This window comes from Silurus meridionalis, chromosome 4, assembly GCF_014805685.1.
Source record: "Silurus meridionalis isolate SWU-2019-XX chromosome 4, ASM1480568v1, whole genome shotgun sequence".
Lineage (NCBI taxonomy): Eukaryota > Metazoa > Chordata > Actinopteri > Siluriformes > Siluridae > Silurus > Silurus meridionalis.
In genome coordinates, this window is record NC_060887.1 from 7212838 (window position 1) to 7230332 (window position 17495).

The 17495-nt window shown below is 44.4% G+C and overlaps 3 protein-coding genes across 4 annotated transcripts; 1 reads left to right on the forward strand and 2 right to left on the reverse strand.

Moving 5' to 3' along the window:
- Positions 1–35: 35 nt before the first annotated feature.
- On the reverse strand, positions 36–3224 carry LOC124384947 (retinol dehydrogenase 13-like). Its single transcript, XM_046847967.1, has 7 exons — positions 3038–3224; positions 2722–2840; positions 1202–1357; positions 966–1070; positions 659–871; positions 458–559; positions 36–363 (listed from the first exon to the last, which is right to left on the reverse strand). Exons 1-7 carry the CDS (start codon positions 3100–3102, stop codon positions 101–103), a joined length of 1023 nt encoding a protein of 340 aa, XP_046703923.1. The 5' UTR covers positions 3103–3224; the 3' UTR covers positions 36–100.
- A 295-nt stretch (positions 3225–3519) lies between these two features.
- On the reverse strand, positions 3520–15932 carry LOC124384980 (protein FAM171A2). Its single transcript, XM_046848012.1, is given in 16 exon segments — positions 3520–3891; positions 3894–3939; positions 4370–4451; positions 4551–4744; positions 4837–4953; positions 5060–5155; positions 5298–5355; positions 7107–7397; positions 10149–11708; positions 11816–11942; positions 12104–12217; positions 12695–12874; positions 12986–13138; positions 14049–14141; positions 14567–14794; positions 15654–15932. Coding segments are annotated over 16 exon segments (3573 nt in total). The 5' UTR covers positions 15745–15932; the 3' UTR covers positions 3520–3748.
- c4h16orf91 (chromosome 4 C16orf91 homolog) lies at positions 6704–7853 on the forward strand. 2 transcript variants are annotated; one of them, XM_046847971.1, is made up of 2 exons: positions 6704–6869; positions 7139–7853. In XM_046847971.1, exons 1-2 carry the CDS (start codon positions 6787–6789, stop codon positions 7476–7478), a joined length of 423 nt encoding a protein of 140 aa, XP_046703927.1. In that variant the 5' UTR covers positions 6704–6786; the 3' UTR covers positions 7479–7853. The 2 variants fall into 2 exon arrangements, with proteins under 2 accessions (XP_046703927.1, XP_046703928.1); XM_046847972.1 differs by lacking the exon at positions 6704–6869 and adding an exon at positions 6870–7007.
- Positions 15933–17495: the final 1563 nt, after the last annotated feature.

Genomic DNA, 17495 nt, shown 5'->3' on the forward strand with positions numbered 1-17495 from the left:
ACGTTCCTGAACACAAAAAGACCAAATGCAAGAACTTTTGTTTTGAATATAAACTTTTATTAGCGAACCCAGGAGCAGAAACCCGGGTCTTGCGCGGTCGTCATAGCGACGGCGAGCTCGGAGGAGCGCGCCTGAACGTTTTCTCGGGTGGAGACACAGTGGTCTCTAAACCCACTAAAGATGCGCTGATGTCCCACAGTTTGATCGGCGTTTCCTGGTCCAGAGCCTGAGGGGCGGGGTCTTTCTCCGTCATGACGTCGTAGTAGCGCCCGCTCACGCCCACCAGCTCCTCGGCAACGGAAAGGTAGACGCCGGGTTGGGCGCCGAGTTCGGGCGACTTGGTCAGCAGGTAGAAGACTGGACCTGGAGGGCACAAAAAAAGATTCCCAGTCATCTGGGGATTTGCAGAAGGAGTCTCCAGTGTCAGACCTGAGGGTCACATGACCAACTGACTTACTAAGTACGGTGCTGGAGAAGTGGGACTGGTGCATGCCCGTGTGTCTGCCCAGGTCTGTGGCGACGACTCCAGGGTGCAGGGCGGAGACCGTAACCCCGGTGCCTACAACACACACACACACACACACACACACACACACACATTTGCAGAAGTTTCTCCTTCCATTATGAGTTCTAGCTGAAGCAACACACGTGCACTGACCCTCCAGTCTGCGTGCGAGCTCTCGGGTGAACAGTACGACTGCGAGTTTGCTCTGACAATACGCCTTCTTCGTGTTAAATTTCTTCCTGTCCCAGTTGAGGTCCTCGAGGTCAATCTCGCCTACAGCATGCGCCAAAGATGATAGGTTGATCACTCGGCTAGGGGCGGAGTCTCTCAGCTTATCCAGAAGCAGATTGGTCAGGAGGAAATGGCCTGGAAACCGGACAAACGAGACGTCTGGGGATTTTGTTTTGCTTGGGTGTCACAGTCCGACCTTTAAAACCGTTAGCGCTACGCTAACACATACCCAAGTAGTTGACTCCAAGTTGCATGTCGAATCCATCCTCCGTCTTCCCTGGAGGACATCTCATCACCCCAGCGTTGTTGATCAAAATGTCCACTCTGTCCTCTTCTGAAAACATACACACGTGTACAGAGATGAACCTTGTCCACACAAACCTTCCATTATAAGGTACACAGTGAGCGAAATAATACTGCACGTGCGTGTGTGTGTGTGTGTGTGTGTGTGTGTGTGTGTTTTACCCCGGTTAATCTCCTCGGCGAATCTCCGTACAGATTTTATTGAAGCCAGGTCCACGTGTCTGGCGTAAACGTGAGGGTTCAGGGTGGAGCCTCGGATCTCGCGGGCTGCTTCTTCACACTTTCCCATGTCCCGACATCCCATAATAATCCGTCCTCCTGCACAAGAGGAGACACTGGGTTGTGTGTTTTTCTGATCAAAGCTTTTTGTTGTAATGACTAATCACCGATCAGAACCGGCTTTTCTAATGACTAATCACTAATCACAGCTGTTCTATCAACTGATCATGACTGTTCTAATGACTAATAACTGATCATGACTGTTCTAATGACTAATCACTGATCATGACTGTTCTAATGACTGATCACTGATCATGACTGTTCTAATGACTAATCACTGATCATGACTGTTCTAATGACTAATCACTGATCACGACTGTTCTAATGACTAATCACTGATCACGACTGTTCTAATGACTAATCACTGATCATGACTGTTCTAATGACTAATCACTGATCATGACTGTTCTAATGACTGATCACTGATCATGACTGTTCTAATGACTAATCACTGATCATGACGGTTCTAATGACTTATCACTGATCATGACTGTTCTAATGACTAATAACTGATCATGACTGTTCTAATGACTAATAACTGATCATGACTGTTCTAATGACTAATCACTGATCATGACTGTTCTAATGACTATCACTGATCATGACTGTTCTAATGACTAATCACCTGATCATGACTGTTCTAATGACTAATCACTGATCATGACTGTTCTAATGACTAATCACTGATCATGACTGTTCTAATGACTAATCACTGATCATGACTGTTCTTAAGACTAATCACTGATCATGACTGTTCTAATGACTAATCACTGATCATGACTGTTCTTAAGACTAATCACTGATCATGACTGTTCTAATGACTAATCACTGATCATGACTGTTCTAATGACTAATCACTGATCATGACTGTTCTAATGACTAATCACTGATCATGACTGTTCTAATGACTAATCACTGATCATGACTGTTCTAATGACTAATCACTGATCATGACTGTTCTAATGACTAATCACTGATCATGACTGTTCTAATGACCAATCACCGATCATGACTGTTCTAATGACTAATCACTGATCACGACTGTTCTAATGACTAATAACTGATCATGACTGTTCTAATGACTAATCACTGATCACGACTGTTCTAATGACTAATCACTGATCATGACTGTTCTAATGACTAATCACTGATCATGACTGTTCTAATGACTAATCACTGATCACGACTGTTCTAATGACTAATAACTGATCATGACTGTTCTAATGACTAATAACTGATCATGACTGTTCTAATGACTAATAACTGATGCTATAACTATTATATGAGTGTGTTTATGACGTCCTCCTGCAGGTTTTGAGGCTGCATTAACCGGGTTCTCCTGGCAGGTTCTGGTAGCCTCAGCCCCGGGACTTGGAGAGGGTCCGAACCGAACCGAACCGTACCTCTCCTAGCCAGCTCTCGGGCCGTCTCTTTTCCGATGCCGGTGTTGGCCCCGGTTATAACCACCGTCTTCCCAGGGATCCTGGCTTTACTCGGGCAGGAGCCTCCGGTCACATGGTTTCTGAGAGAAAAAGAAACCTGCAGTTGCTGATGAAGGAGATTCACATGTTCCAGAACAGCACATACAAGCACCTGTGAGTCAGTGGGCCGTTTCTAAATAGCTCAACACATTAAATACGACTTCCCCTAGACACTATGCCCTAGAAGTGCTTATTGATTTGAGACACAGCCAGAGTTAGCTTAGCAAATCTCACTTACTTTAGCAGGACAGCGCAGCCAAAAACAGTGCCGAATATGGACGCAGGAAGAACGTATCTACTCATATCTCGTACATTTAATCAAATAAACTCACCGAACTGAAACAAAACTAAAAATTATCAGCTAAACACGTTAGCAAGGAAACATCACGGCGCTCGGTCACCTCAACGCGCTTGTTTTTTTTTTTCCCACCCGTATTACATAAAGTCCGCCCCCGCGCCTTTGATTGGCTGGAAAATCCCACTTCTGTGAAGCAATGGTAAGGAAGCCAACCAATCACAGGCGGCTATTTCGAATACGGGTAGGATATAACTAACTATATATAATATACCAAGCTATATTATACCAGGGCAAAGACAGACAGCGCCACCTTATGGTGAAGATAAAAAATAACTCAGAATGAACTAAAATTACAATAGTACATTTTGGAAAGTTTTAAAATCACACAATTCTGTGAGAAAACATTGAGAACTCACTCGAGGTGTGGTATTAAATGTTTTATTACACGTTTTATAATTATCTCCTGTTATACGACCCGAACCGCATAACATTTTCTAAAAAGAATTAAACAGCATCATGAAAAAATGGACAACAGAAATTCTTTATTAAAAAAAAAAAGTATAATCTGTTCTACATATTTACAGGCTGCAGACGGACATCATTCGGACATCACACAGTGTCAAACTAATGAGATTTTTGTCCCCTGCGTTCTCAAGACACAAGCTGGATGACCTCTCTGGCTCGGTGGATCTTCTTCTGTGCTTCCGTAGCCCCGCCCTGTTCTCCTTCAGGACCCGCCCCAAATCGGACTAACGCCTCTGCTTTCTGCACCGTGACCTCCCGAGCGACGCCCGCAGCCCTTCCAGGTACGATAAGAGGACCGAGAAATGCGAGTCCGACACCTGGGGGACGAAAAAACGTGAGAATGAGGCAGTGAAGGAGGTGTGGCCTATACATATATACATGACTATTTCAGTAATGGGGCGTGGCCTATGCAGCAGTTTTAATGAAGTAGGCATGGCCTGGGTAGTGGTTTCTGCAAAGAGGTGTGGCCTGTATGGGTTACAATAAAGTAGTAGAGGAGTGGCCTCTATAAGTCAATACCAGTTGAAGGAGGCGTGGCCTGTGTGTATCTGTTGCATTGAAGGGGGCGTGGCTTATGTGTATCGTTTTCAGTGGTGTGTCAATCACAGTGTGGTAGTGACTGATATGTGTATAAACGGTCAGTTTTGTGTAAAAGGGGCGTGGCCTATTGACCTGTCAGTTATAAGTGGGTGTGGCCTCTGTGATTACCCCTAAGTGCAGTGTGGGGGCATTTCTGAAGCTGGTTACCTTCTCACTGTCGTACATGTGCTGCAGGAGCCACACCTGCCTCGTCTTCTGGAACTTCCACTCGTCTCGCTTTTCAGACCAGCTACACACACACACACACACACACACACACACACACACACGAACTTCAACCACCCCTGTAAAGATAATGTGTGTGTGTGTGTGTGTGTGTGTTTCTCACCATGTCAGATACTCCAGAGCCTGCGTCTGTGCAACACTGCTTTTGCTCTCCTCCTTCTCACCCTTCGCTTCTTCCTTCTGCTTCTTCTTCTCCTCCTTTTTCCGAATCTTCTTCAGCTTCCTCTCCAGCACTCGCATCTCCTCCGGGCTCAGCTCCTCCTCATCTTCTACTCCATCCATCTCGGTTCCTGCAGGCTAATCCGTATAACGAAGGTGAGATTCGCTAATGCAGAGCTTCAGAGAAGGTTTCTGTAGGCTTCTGAAGAACCAAACATCGACAGTGTTACCACAAGCTCTCCACTCTGACGGCTCTCCACGACATCAGCCGACTCTTCATCGTCCACGTGGCCCGGTCTCTCCTTCCTTTTCTTCTTCAGGATCACATCTTCACAGGCTTCGGGTTTCTGCCGACAAGAAGCGTACCAACGAGTTATCAAGGAATTTAGCTTTGTGTTCCGTCTGCAGCCGTGTCCTGCAGGTTTCTCCAGGATGAAATAAAAACCCACCCACCTTTTTGCCAGTGAGGTCTTCATGACGACGTTCACCAACACGCTCTTTGAGTTTCTTCTTTGTCGTGGCGCTCACGGGGACGCACACGTCCGGGGTCTGGAAATGAAACACCACCATGTGAGAAGCTGTTAGAATCCTCCAGACACCAGCTTCTGGAATCCAGAACATTTCCAGACTCCCGCAAATATTTCTTCCTCTTAATGTCTCTTTAGAACAACAACAACAACATCTCACACACCTCGGGTGTTTTTTTCCTCTTCATTTGCTCAATCGAGGTCCGAATCCTGTCTGGATTTCTGGGGTCTCAGGAATTCTGGTTAAACACAAGAGTTCTATTTTAAACCACATGGAAGAATAAAGTCATGCAAGAAACAAAGTGAACTCTGGGCTTCTAGTAGTTCCTGGAAGAGCAAAGTCCACTAAAGGTGGTAGAACATTCTCACATTTAGCTCCTAAACTCTGGAATAGTCTTCCTGACGGTGTTCGGGGCTCAGACACACTCTCCCAGTTTAAGTGTAGATTAAAAACGTATCTTTTTAGCAAAGCCTACACATAACACACATCACATATCATAACCTTGTGCTCCAGAACATCTGATCACATGCACATTATCAACTTGTGCTGTTAATATCATGAACAGCAGCTACGCTAATTCCTCTCCACTGCTTCTCTTTCTCTCTCCATCCCGAGACACCCTGAGGTTGCTCCAGCTCCATGATCACAAATGTTGAGCTCAGTAGCTCCTACTTTTATACCAAAGACTGTAGAAAGAACATTTACTTATAATCTTATACTCCAGTACTCATGTTAGTTCTCACTCTCCAGTGTTCTGTATTGTTGGAAGATTTATGATCACACTCTTGATGTCACCCAGATGAGGATGAGGTTCTGCTTTTGAGTCTGGTTCCTCTCAAGGTTTCTTCCTCATAACATCTAAGGGAGTTTTTCCTTCACCACAGTCTCCACGGCTGCTCATCAGGGATAAACACACACCATTCACCATCACTGTTGATTTGTGTAAAGCTGCTTTGAGACAATGTGTGTTGTGAAAAGCGCTATACAAATAAACTTGACTTGACATCCGGCAATTACAACCGTCCGTGTGGAAACATGAACGAAAATGTTCCGTCTGGTGTCCTGATAATTTATTCATTTTAAACATCAATAATTAAAACGTTTACATGAATATTTAATCTTCGTGCTCTGTGTTTTTTCACTTATAATAAACATACTTTTGCATAAAACATCAATATTTGTCCGTGCCCATGTTGATTACAGTATTAAACACGTGAAAAGGAGTCATTTAAAGTATATTTATCGTTTCTAATCAATTGCAAATTATGAAACGATCTAAAACGTGCATTAAATAAAAAAAACAGAGAAAAAGTAAAATACACGTTTACAATACCAGACTCGTGCCTCTCACACGACGCACCGCGCACTCCGGACGGTTTTCCGGTTACACACCCGCCAGACTCGCATTGTGATTGGTTACCGTCACTTCCGGGTTAAAAAAAAAACCCCACAACCGACATGCATTTATTTATTTGTTGTTTCTCAATTTATTGTTGAGAGAAATATATATACATATTTAAAAAAAAAAAAAAAAAACAAGAAAAAAAAACGGATCATAGATTATAGTTCCGACCCGGACGCATTTCGCAGTGGCACCAGCACCACCATGTGTAATGACCGTGCGTCATTCTAAACGTTAAAAGGACGCGGTCATGTCCGCAGCAGCACGCTGCGCGTTCACGCGTTTTCTACGCCGCTATTCGAGTCGTGGACATGCCAGTGCAGTCCTTCTGAGGTCAGTTAGCGCTTTGTATATAAAACTAGTACATAATACAGCTTTATTTCATGCGTCCATTTTTGGCTGCGTCCCAAATGACATCTATGTGAAGGTGTAGAAGGAGGGAGCCTATGTAGTGCATGACTATAGGCACATGTAGGATCATATTTACATTTTAAAATACATTAAAGGATTTACTATTCCATTAAAACTTCAGCACCTCCAGTCCTGAGGGTGGCGCTACAAAAATTACACATCCCATAATATTTTCTCATATTGTCTTCCAGGGCGCGATCGTTCTGTCTGACGTCGCGTCTCGGCGCCGATCCCCGGCGGTCCAGCGATGGCGAGGAGAATCTGTCGGAGCCCATCAAGTTCTCCACGAGTAAAGCCAGCCACAGGACGTGGAAGGTGGAGCGCTCGATGGGCAGCAGGTTCCAGCAGCCGTGGTGGCATGTCCTGCCTCTGAGCGTGGTCACCATCGGCTTCCTGGTGTGGTGCGTCTTCCGCGAGGAGTCCGACATCGACCGCGCTCTGGAAAAGCAGCTGTTCCAACACTTGCCCGGTTTATTAACCGACATCGAGGAAGAGGAACCCACAAAGGAACCGGATGATGGTTCCGAATGAACATGAATTGTCATTTCGTGTACATCGCTATTAATACGTTGGTATTGTTTGGGCTCCTGCAGCTTGGTTTTGAAATGAGATCACGCCGGATGGAGCTGCAGACCTTCGTCACGGACTCGCTGGAAACCAGCTGCTCAGGATGATGTTTTTGAGACGGGTCATACTGAAACACTGTCGTTTGTCAAAAGTACGTCCAAAAGGTCAAAAAGGACGTCCATCTGTGATGCTTCCTGTAAGAAGGCGTGGTCTCAAGTGAAAAAAAATGTACCTGTATGTTAAAAAGAACTGATTATTGTGATGCTGATTGGTAACTGCATAATTATTTACTACTGCTTTAATTTTTTATCAATAAAAAGGTGTTTGAGCTGCATAAGAGTCCGTTGTGAATGGTCTGTTCATGAAGCCCAGCTCCATGAAAAACTGCTTTCCAGGTCTTGGTTGGGTTGGAAGATGTAGAAGATCACCTGCTATAGAGATCCAAACCCTATTGAGAAGAATTTTTTTTACACTGGTTGCACCCCAGACCTTCTCACCTTCTCATCTACATCAGTAGACTTTACTAACACCGAATATCTCCACAAAATCTAGTGGAACATCTCCCCAAAAGAGTGGCGCTTATAATAAATATATAGAACACATAGTAAAATACACCTATAGGGGGCGCAAATAGCACCAAATATTCCGACGTAGAAGATGTTTGCCTTCTCTTGACATCCCATGCATCTTAATGCTACTATACACACACACACACACACACACACACACAGGACTCCTCAAACATCTGGATTGGTCTCTGGAACGGTCTGTTAAATTCTCGATTCTAGTTGGTGGTCCGAATAAAACGTTACTGTTTCTATAGCAACTGGACATTCACTTTCACTGAAGAAGAAAAATAAATAAACGCTAATAAAGTGGAGTGGAGTCGAGTTGAGGACCGTTTATTAAACATCTGGGAAAGAGTCTCCATGTTTCTGCACATCGTAAGGTATATTTCAGAAAAGTTCGCGTTTTTTGTTTGTTTGTTTGTTTTTCAGTAACTTGTTGCAAAGCCGTGAAAAAACTTTATTGACTTTATCGCCAAAAGTATTGGGACACCCCAATGTTTCAGCCAGATGTGATCGTATCAGACGTCTTGGAGAAAACTAGGAGACCCCAAACCTGTTCCTGTTGACATTTGTGCACAAGGCCAATCTCCATGTAAGAGAGGTAAGGTTGGAAGATATGGAAGCTCTCCTGCTATAGCGCTCTAAACCCTATTGGAATAAATTTTGAATTCTAACCGCACACCAGGAACCTCCTCACCTCACCTTCTCACCTACATCAGTGCCTGATTTTTAGCTGAATGAGCACAAATCTCCGTAAAATCTAGCGGAACGTCTTCCCAGAAGAATGGCGTTTACCATAACAGCGATTCGGGACAAAATTTGGAAGAATCTTAAGAGCAGGTGTCCACAAACTTTTGGCCTGATCTACTTTTTCATACGGCAGAGATCGTAAACCGAGTTCGTAAAAAAAAGTTCATTAGTACGATCGAAAAAACTTGGCACATAAATGTATACAGAAGCCAAAACAGGATTTCCTGTCCAGTTCATTCAGGTATAAAAAAAAAAAAAGAAAGAAAGAAAACAACCCCCCCCTCCACCCCCCAAAGTAAAAAAAAAAAAAAACGCATGATAAAACAGATGGACTTCACTACTGTGCAGACAGGGGGCGTCGTCAGGGGTGTGGTTTGCGAAATAAAGGGTGGAGCCAAGGAGTGGTAAGAATCACGCACAGGTGACTGACCCTTACCACTAGTTTCCTCTGGCTCCGCCTTCTGTTCACAAACCATGCCCTGACCACGCCCCCCTCCAGCAATGAATACATCTAATTATTTAAGTAATAAACTACAAATACAAGTGATACAAATCCACGAGCACTGGCCATTAAATAGGAATGTCTCCTGTGGAATGTTGACTGAAAATGAAAAAAAAACCGCTAATAATAATAATAATAATAATAATAATAATAATAATAATACACAATGCTTCCTGTTGGATCCAGGAATTTGGTGTGTCCATATTGGGAATATGAAACCGAACGTACACAGGAATTCTGTGTCACAACATCAAATATAAAAACATCCAGTAGCGTAAATTTCATAAACATGCCTTCTGGCACTACTCCAAACATCCACAAGCCATTCTGACCGAGAAGCATTTGCACATATTATACCGACTTTTTTGTGCCATATTTGATTGTAAACATATATATAATGTACATTATGAAATATTCTGATTTCGATTTTTATGGGAATATCATGATAAGGGACTTCAGTCAGGCATCATTGAGGTCAGAGTGTCACCTCATCTGCTCGTCTGTTCCCAGGATCTCATCTTTCCTACTAGTCTCATATCCACATCGACAGTTTTTAAAGATATAAGGATGGTGTTCCATTAATTACAAAATGATTCTGACATTGTTTTTTACGACTTTGAGGAAACACGTTAGATTGTCTGTAAAAATTTACTTCACCGATTCATTCCAGTTGCGGACATCCCAAAAAAAAAATCACCTTTTTTCATAAAAACGTCCTTTTCAAAGATGGTTCAAGCGCTCAAACATGATCCTGGATCCAAGTGTACACGTCCTCCGTATTGAAATAGGTGTGACCTGGTCTCTTTCTTTTACTTCTTGGGATGGAACACCATGAGTGGACGTTCTTCGATGCGCTGCCAGGGACTTTTCTTGTTCTCGTCTTTGTCGTCTGGGTCGTTATCGTCCTCCGGGCTGGTGACAGAATCCCGTTGGGTCTCGCTGTTGCTGCTACGTGAACTGTTTCCACGGCTTCGACCTCTTCGTGGCATCGGAGACCCGCGTGGTTCCTCTGGACCGTCATCAAGGAGGGGAGTCAGTGGATTTTCCAGAGGTGATCCTGCCCCCATACGGCCGACTCCACCAGCAAGATCTAGAGAATCATGATAAGGCAGTTTGGAATACTGTTTCCCCACACTGCTGCTTCCTCCATATCCCTTCCTCCCATTTCCATGCCGCTCTTCTTTACTCTTCCTTCCAGATGCCTGTTTGCGCTCCGGTTGCGTATTTTGGAGACCTGTATCTGGGCTGCAATCTTTACTGGTGCCGGCAGGGGCGCTCAGGGTGCTTTGAGCACTGTGGTTACTGCTGTTAGCTCCACTGTGAGCAAACTCCGAGGCAACATCGATATAGGAGTGACGGACATGAGCATTGGCACGTCCATCAAGGGATATGAACCAGGCACGAGGGTGCTGCTTGACTCCTAGTTCTCTAAGTTTCTTTTCTGTCAGTGCTTGTAGCTCGCCATTCATCTGAGCCATGGTGGAATCATTAAAGAGCACTGGGATGTGGACCGGTGCTGACGGACCTCCAGATGCCCATACGTTCTCTTCCGAATCGGCTGGGGACCCGACTCCTTGCTGGGATTGGCCTGATCCCTGGCTCTGGATCTGATGACCTTGGCTCTGAACTCCACTGCTACCACCATTACCTGCCCCTCCTTGGCCATCCCTTTCTCTCTCGGCCTGACTCTGGCCGTCCTTTGCACCTTCGGAGCCACCAAACTCAGACGACAGACGCATGTAATGTGCTGGAATGACCAGGGTTGGAACCATGCTTCGATACATGTTCTCTGTCATTTGATCCAAAGAGCTGCAGAATATGATCTGACCAGGTTGGGTATTTAAAGTTGTTGGACGAGCAAGATGGTCCTGACCTTGGGAAACCTGTGAATATTCCGGCGGCTTGTCCAAAAGTGGCGGAGAAGGTGGGTCAGCGGTGTAGCCGCGATTATCGTTCACGACATGCCTGCGCCGGTAATCGTTGTCCTTTACATCTGGACTGTAGTTGCGACTGTAGTCTTCGTGGGGAACAGCATTGTCCAGGGTGCTTGTTTCTGTGGAACGGTGTACCTTCATCGCGAAGCTTTCCGCACCTCGCTGGGCTCCTTTGGACTGTTTATTCTTGGATGAATGACGGAGTTTGTGTGCTGGTACGTGCTTGGCAAACTCATCACGTGCGCTCTTGTACTCATGGGACGTCGAGGCGTCAGATTTGTTGGCCTCCGGGTCACTGTTGGAGGTGGTGGTTTCAGCATGACCGCCACAGATAAGGTTGAGGCGAGAGGTGGAGGTCCCCTGGTCTCTTCTGGAGTTGCACAATGCAATGGACACTTGCCCCTGTTTTTGCTGTCTCCGAGGCTTCAGGCACCTCCGTCTAACAACAAGAAACAGAAGCAAGTAATTGAGTGATTATGTGTTACGTGAGTGGTTATGTTATGGAGCCTCTGTAAAGACCTTGCTGAGATGCCAAACCCAACCAACCTGCAGTAGTAGAGAAGAATGCAAAGTAGTACCAATACAAGCAGAGCCAGAGATCCCAGTATGGAGAGCAAGATAAGGGTGTGATATGCAGTGATGTCCCTCAGGCTTGGATGCGACAAACCGGTGCCTGTAATGCAATCACAATATTTAAAATGTATTATTATCATTATTTTTGCGGTAAAAAATTGCCGACGAAATATCTTAGGTTACGTGGAACCATCGTAACTCTGTGACCATCTGTAATGACTGGGCTTTCGTGTTTGCATACATGTGGCATGCGTGGTATACCTGATGAAGAGGGGAAGGCTGCTATCCAGTATCCCAACCTCGAAGCCATGAAGTCCCATGTAAAATGAGAGCCATCTCTTCTGATGTAGCCAGTCCCATTTCTCACCCACAGGCCTGCAAAAAGCAAACATTATCCAGAAATGAAAGCTTTAAAGAGTAGATGAATAATCACTCCTAATTTGCACCAGAACAAGGTTTGCCTTCTTGGCAGGAGATTGCAAGTGATAGATTTCAAAGAGTTAATAGTGTTTTCCTTAGAGATTGTGAAAAGATGCAGTTGGCTGGCTAGAAATGTCTGTGTGTTAGCCTTTATTTCTCCACCGAATAGTATCCTTCGGGTGGCAGCGAAGAGCTCGTTGGTGGGTGAAAATGATCAGCCGGATAAATGGTGGAAATGCCAAAAAATAGAACCCAGAAATGAATAAATAAAGCTGTAAATTTTGCAAATTTGACACAACAGGAAAGGGCCCCCCGGAATGGATCCCTGTCCCACACCAGCTTTAACAAGCCACCATCTCCAACCAGAACCCATCAGAATGAATTACAATGTTACTTAGAGAAGTCTCCAAGGTTTATGTCTTGCATGAATACCTGTGTTCGTGTTATAAAGCCACACCGGTATGCTGGTGGGCGAGCGGATACGGGAGTCGGAAGGCAGTGGCACGGAGAAATGAACCGGCTCGGTTACTTGAACCTCATTGCCTTCCCGGTCAAACAGCTGTGCACTGACTGCAGCGACTACTGTCAAATCCGTCCAGCTGTTCTCTCCTCCTACAGGAACATGCCCACATTAATTACACAGAAATATCTTGGGAAATACGTATATCATTCTTAAAAAAGTTGACAGCGATCATATGAATCCCTCCATCTGGAAAATATGACCTGTGGTGTTGGGCTCGAGGGCCAGGAGGTAGGGGAAGTCATTGATTTCACTCGTATCTCTGGCAGTGGTCAACACAGCAGTGAGTTCCGAGAAGGAGGAGTTTAAGTGCAAGCTCCGCCTTGGAATTTGAAGCCATGGCTGACTCCGCCCACCTGTGGGTTTAAAATAGGGTTGTTGTTTTGTTTTGTTTTTTATTTGTTTCTCAGTAACAGTATAGTCAAAAGGTAAGATATATATAACGTCCCCTTCGAAACAACAATGTACGCGATTCAGGTAAATAACTTGCACCATGAAATCATCAATTTCCTGCAGAAGAAAAGGAAGTCGCCTCATTCTTTTTTCTTTCGATACACAATGATAACACAATGATAACAGTTTCACATTAAAACAACATTGTTATTGGGGTTATATACAAAACTACAGTATTTCATCATTCAGGTCCGAAGCTAGAATATTGTATTTGGGATCAGATTTTTTTTTTTTTTGCAAGGATGGTGTTGCTATGGTAACAGCGGGAGGAAATAGTAACTGTAAAGAAAACTAGCTGATGGCAACAAGGTCATGTGTGAGTGTGTGAGAGATGAGACACATGTGCAATCGCATAGACTCAAACACACTTGGATTTTCCCGTAGGCTAAAATCTAGTGAATTTTGACAGTGGCCCCAACATTTACCTCTCCAGGATGCAGTCTGGCAGCTTAATAAACACCAAACTTGGATGTAGCAGGAACGTTAATCAAGATTTAGGCCAAATACATCCAATCCAAACTGGCCCAATAGTACTGAAAAAGGGAGACACGTTGTCCTTCTTTTTTTACCCTTTTTATTCTAAACTTTCTTCTCGTGCAAACTTGCCTGCACTTACACAGAAAACTATTTGATTCAATTTGGCCTGAAGGCCATTTTCAAACTAGCTCAATTTCCCACCCTGCTAATCCTGCGCATGGGGCAACATAAATCCTGCCCCAATGGCCTTCTATTGTGAATAATGCAAAAAACTGGGCTGATGAATAACCAATGAACCACCGATCATCGTTCCAGCAAGTGGTAACCAATTTGTACCTGGAGAGCCATGAAACACATGGATGACATCATCGTAGAGAATGAGGGTTCCTGGCCTTTGAGCCAGAAGGTACAGGCTGACTGAGGAGAATACTGAAATACAAAAATAGGAAAGAAAGAGATGAAGGCAAGAAAAAATGCCGATGCAACATGTGTTTTACATACACGCATTAATTTCTGGATTAATATTTCTGGATTGAAACAGTTCCCATTATCTGGACCGTCGCTTGTTCCCAATCCTGAAGATGATCATGAAAAGAGTTTTGGGGCAGACACGGTTAGAGACGAGAACATTCGACGCATCACGCCACATCGTCATTTATTAAAGGAACCTGTTTTTTGCTCAGCATCTCATGAACAATAGAAACAGTTGTCGTATGGCGTCTGTCTGTTCCACAACGCTGACAGTGGAGACTCCTTCCGTAAACAACCATCTGCAATCAGCTATGATTGTAAAAAACCAAAAAAAATCATCCCGCACTCACCAATCAGGATGGCGCGCGAACGCATTTACTCACAGGGGACTTTGGTAGCGTGCCACGGCACCGAGCCGGTCACGTAATCCTTTTGGGAGGCCGTGATGATCACCCAGGTGCCCGTGCGGTACTGGAAATTCACAAGCGCCCCGTCATCGCCGGGCCCCTGGCTGGATGCCAGGATGCTCCGGTTGCCGTGGACGACAACGGCGGCGTCGGGAAGGGGCGCGAGGTTGCCGCTGTCAAAGACCTTCACCCGCACCTGCACCTCTGAAACGAGGGACGCAGGAAGTGAGTAATGTCCTCCGAAGAACCCAACCTGGAACCTCATTAAGTTGGTGTGTGATGACGTGAGGAGAAGTTTCATTGTGTTTAGATATTGATAGGCAGTGCTCGAATTGAGTCTTATGGGGTCCCCAGTTGTTGTGCAATTTTTTGCTAAAATAATCTTGGGGACGCCCCTAAATCTAAATTTTCATGGGGGGTCCCTACTGCCTTATTGTGGGTCCCCCGGTGCCTACGCTTCTGTGATCCTGTGAAGTTTAAGACCGTATATTGTGAAAGTTAGTCAGAAAGCTACTAGATCGAAACATCTGGATGAAATTCAAAGCTTTTGGTGTTACAGAAAAACCTGGGAAGAATATCTAAGGTGTGATGGATGTCATGGCGGTACAACGTTTGTACACGTGCCCTGGTCCTTAAGTGCATGTCTTGCAAACAAAAGCGATGCAAGGCGTGTAGTGTGTGTGTGTGTGTGTGTGTGTGTGTGTGTGTGTGTCACGTCCTTCATTTGCATTAATGCCTAAAGACGCCCGAATATGATGAAATGATCTCATGTGATGGCAGAAAAAGATTCTGATGGAATGAAATGGATCTCCATGAGGGCAAAATGAAGCTTCAGCAGACTGAATGCTGAAAAGGGCCACATGAAGACCAGACCCTCTTTTTTATTATTTTTTATTCCCCCTTTATAATATACCGGATTCACCAGGATTCAGCATGAACACGAAATGATGCGATTGGAATCATGCAAAAAAAAATCTTGGATGGTTGAAATGAGATCTTTCTTGGTCTTTCATTTTCCCCCCACCCTTTTCTTCCCTTCTCTTCTCTTCCCTCCCGCACTCACCGGGGTCCGCCACCGATTTCCCGTGCGTCCTCTCGGCGCCGCACAAAAGCAGGATGAAGGCGACCACACGGCACACGCGCTCGGGCTTCATCGTCAAAAAGAAAAAGGGAAAAAGAAAAATACACGCCCCTACATTCCTACATTCCCGCTACGTTTCTATTCATTCCTTTAATAGTGTGCGATGTTTATTGCATTTATTTATTATAATAATAATTAAAGATGGTTGTTGCTAAGGGGCGTTTCGCGCATCCTTACCGCGCCGCATCCTTCTTATCCTCCTCCTCCTCCTCCTCAGGATGCCTGCGCCTCGCGCTGGAGCTTCATTGTTTCACTAAAGAGGGCGGAAAAAAGAAGCAAAAACCGTGACACCTAGTGGTAGAAAAACGACATCGCATTAAAAATATGTGCTTGGTGCGCTTTCAAACACGAGCCACCAGAGGTCGCCATTTAGACAAGGTTGCTTTAGGGCTGACACCCTGCTAAATAGAAGATATAGAGATCTTGTGTTTTTCTTTCTTATCTTTTCTTTCTTTCCATTCTGCTTAGGAATTTTCTCTATCTATCTATCTATCTATCTATCTATCTATCTATCTATCTATCTATCTATCTATCTATCTATCTATCTATCTATCTATCTATCTATCAGAACACTGAATAAACACTGAAAACTGAATGAAACCTCTCTCTCTCTCTCTCTCTCTCTCTCTCTCTCTCTCTCTCTCTCTCGTTATCTTATTTTCCGGTGAATAATTAGGACACTTTTTGCCCTTCAGAGACGTTTTCCTTAATCCTTTTTTTAATTTAAGGTCATTCAGTAATTAAGCACGTAAAAAGTATTTACACATTCAAATACACAACGTTACACAACCGGCAGTGTTTTACAGTGTGTTACAGATGACTGTGTGTTACAGTGTGTTACCAATTAAAGTGTTGGAGATTACAGTGTTACTGATTGTTACAGATTCGTGTGCTACAGTGTGTTACAGATTACAATGTGTTACAGATCACCGTGTGTTACAGTGTGACACTGACAGTGTTTTACCGATCTCAGTATGTTACAGTGTGTTACAACAGCCGGCACAAACTACACCACAAGCTACAATCACAACCTGAAGCACAGCAGTATTTTGACATCTTTTATTTGTCTGTGTTTGCTTTCACCCATTTTAGTTTTTATATCTTTTAATCAGTCTCTTCCTGGATTATATTTCACTGGGAGAACATCTGGAAGACACACACACACACACACACACACACACACACACACACACACACACACACACATGTTTGTTTGTCTGACATATCTGTGCTGTAGAGCTGGAAAAATGAGGTCAGTCTGTTCTAACAATAAAAAAAGTGGATTTCAAACAACAACACACACACACACACACACACACACACACACACACACACACACACACACACACACACACACACACACATGCAAATTAACCCCCATCGCAGTTAACTGTTGGGTAAGAGTCTCTCCTGGAGTGCACCATGTGACCGGCGTATATCCCGGTTAGGCGACTGTTTTATTTCTCTTTAATCAGCTTGGACAGGAAATTCAATTTCCTCGTTATTAATCGCGTCTCATTGAACACTGACTGCTCTTTATAGCGTCTGCTCAAATGCTATTCGATGCGCTGGCCTTTTCTGGTGATTTACATTTTCAAATAAACGTTTCATGAGGCTACTCGTACGCATATCATCCGATGGACCAGGGGCCACCAACGTGAACCGAGGCTTCAGGGAGCGAAAAGAGCTCTGATATTGGTTACGGTTGGAATTGCAGTGTGCTACAGGTTGTATGAGGGGGCGGGACCAAAAACAAACCTCACC

Bases quoted from the DNA above. Each gene is read 5' to 3' on its own strand.
- LOC124384947 (XM_046847967.1), bottom strand. From the start codon at position 3,102: ATGAGTAGATACGTTCTTCCTGCGTCCATATTCGGCACTGTTTTTGGC. The intron at 2,841-3,037 runs GTAAGTGAGATT...TTTTTCTCTCAG, and splicing joins GGCTGCGCTGTCCTGCTAAA to AAACCATGTGACCGGAGGCT. The intron at 872-965 runs GTATGTGTTAGC...TCCGGTTTCCAG, and splicing joins ACTTGGAGTCAACTACTTGG to GCCATTTCCTCCTGACCAAT.
- c4h16orf91 (XM_046847971.1), top strand. From the start codon at position 6,787: ATGTCCGCAGCAGCACGCTGCGCGTTCACGCGTTTTCTACGCCGCTAT. The intron at 6,870-7,138 runs GTCAGTTAGCGC...ATTGTCTTCCAG, and splicing joins GCCAGTGCAGTCCTTCTGAG to GGCGCGATCGTTCTGTCTGA.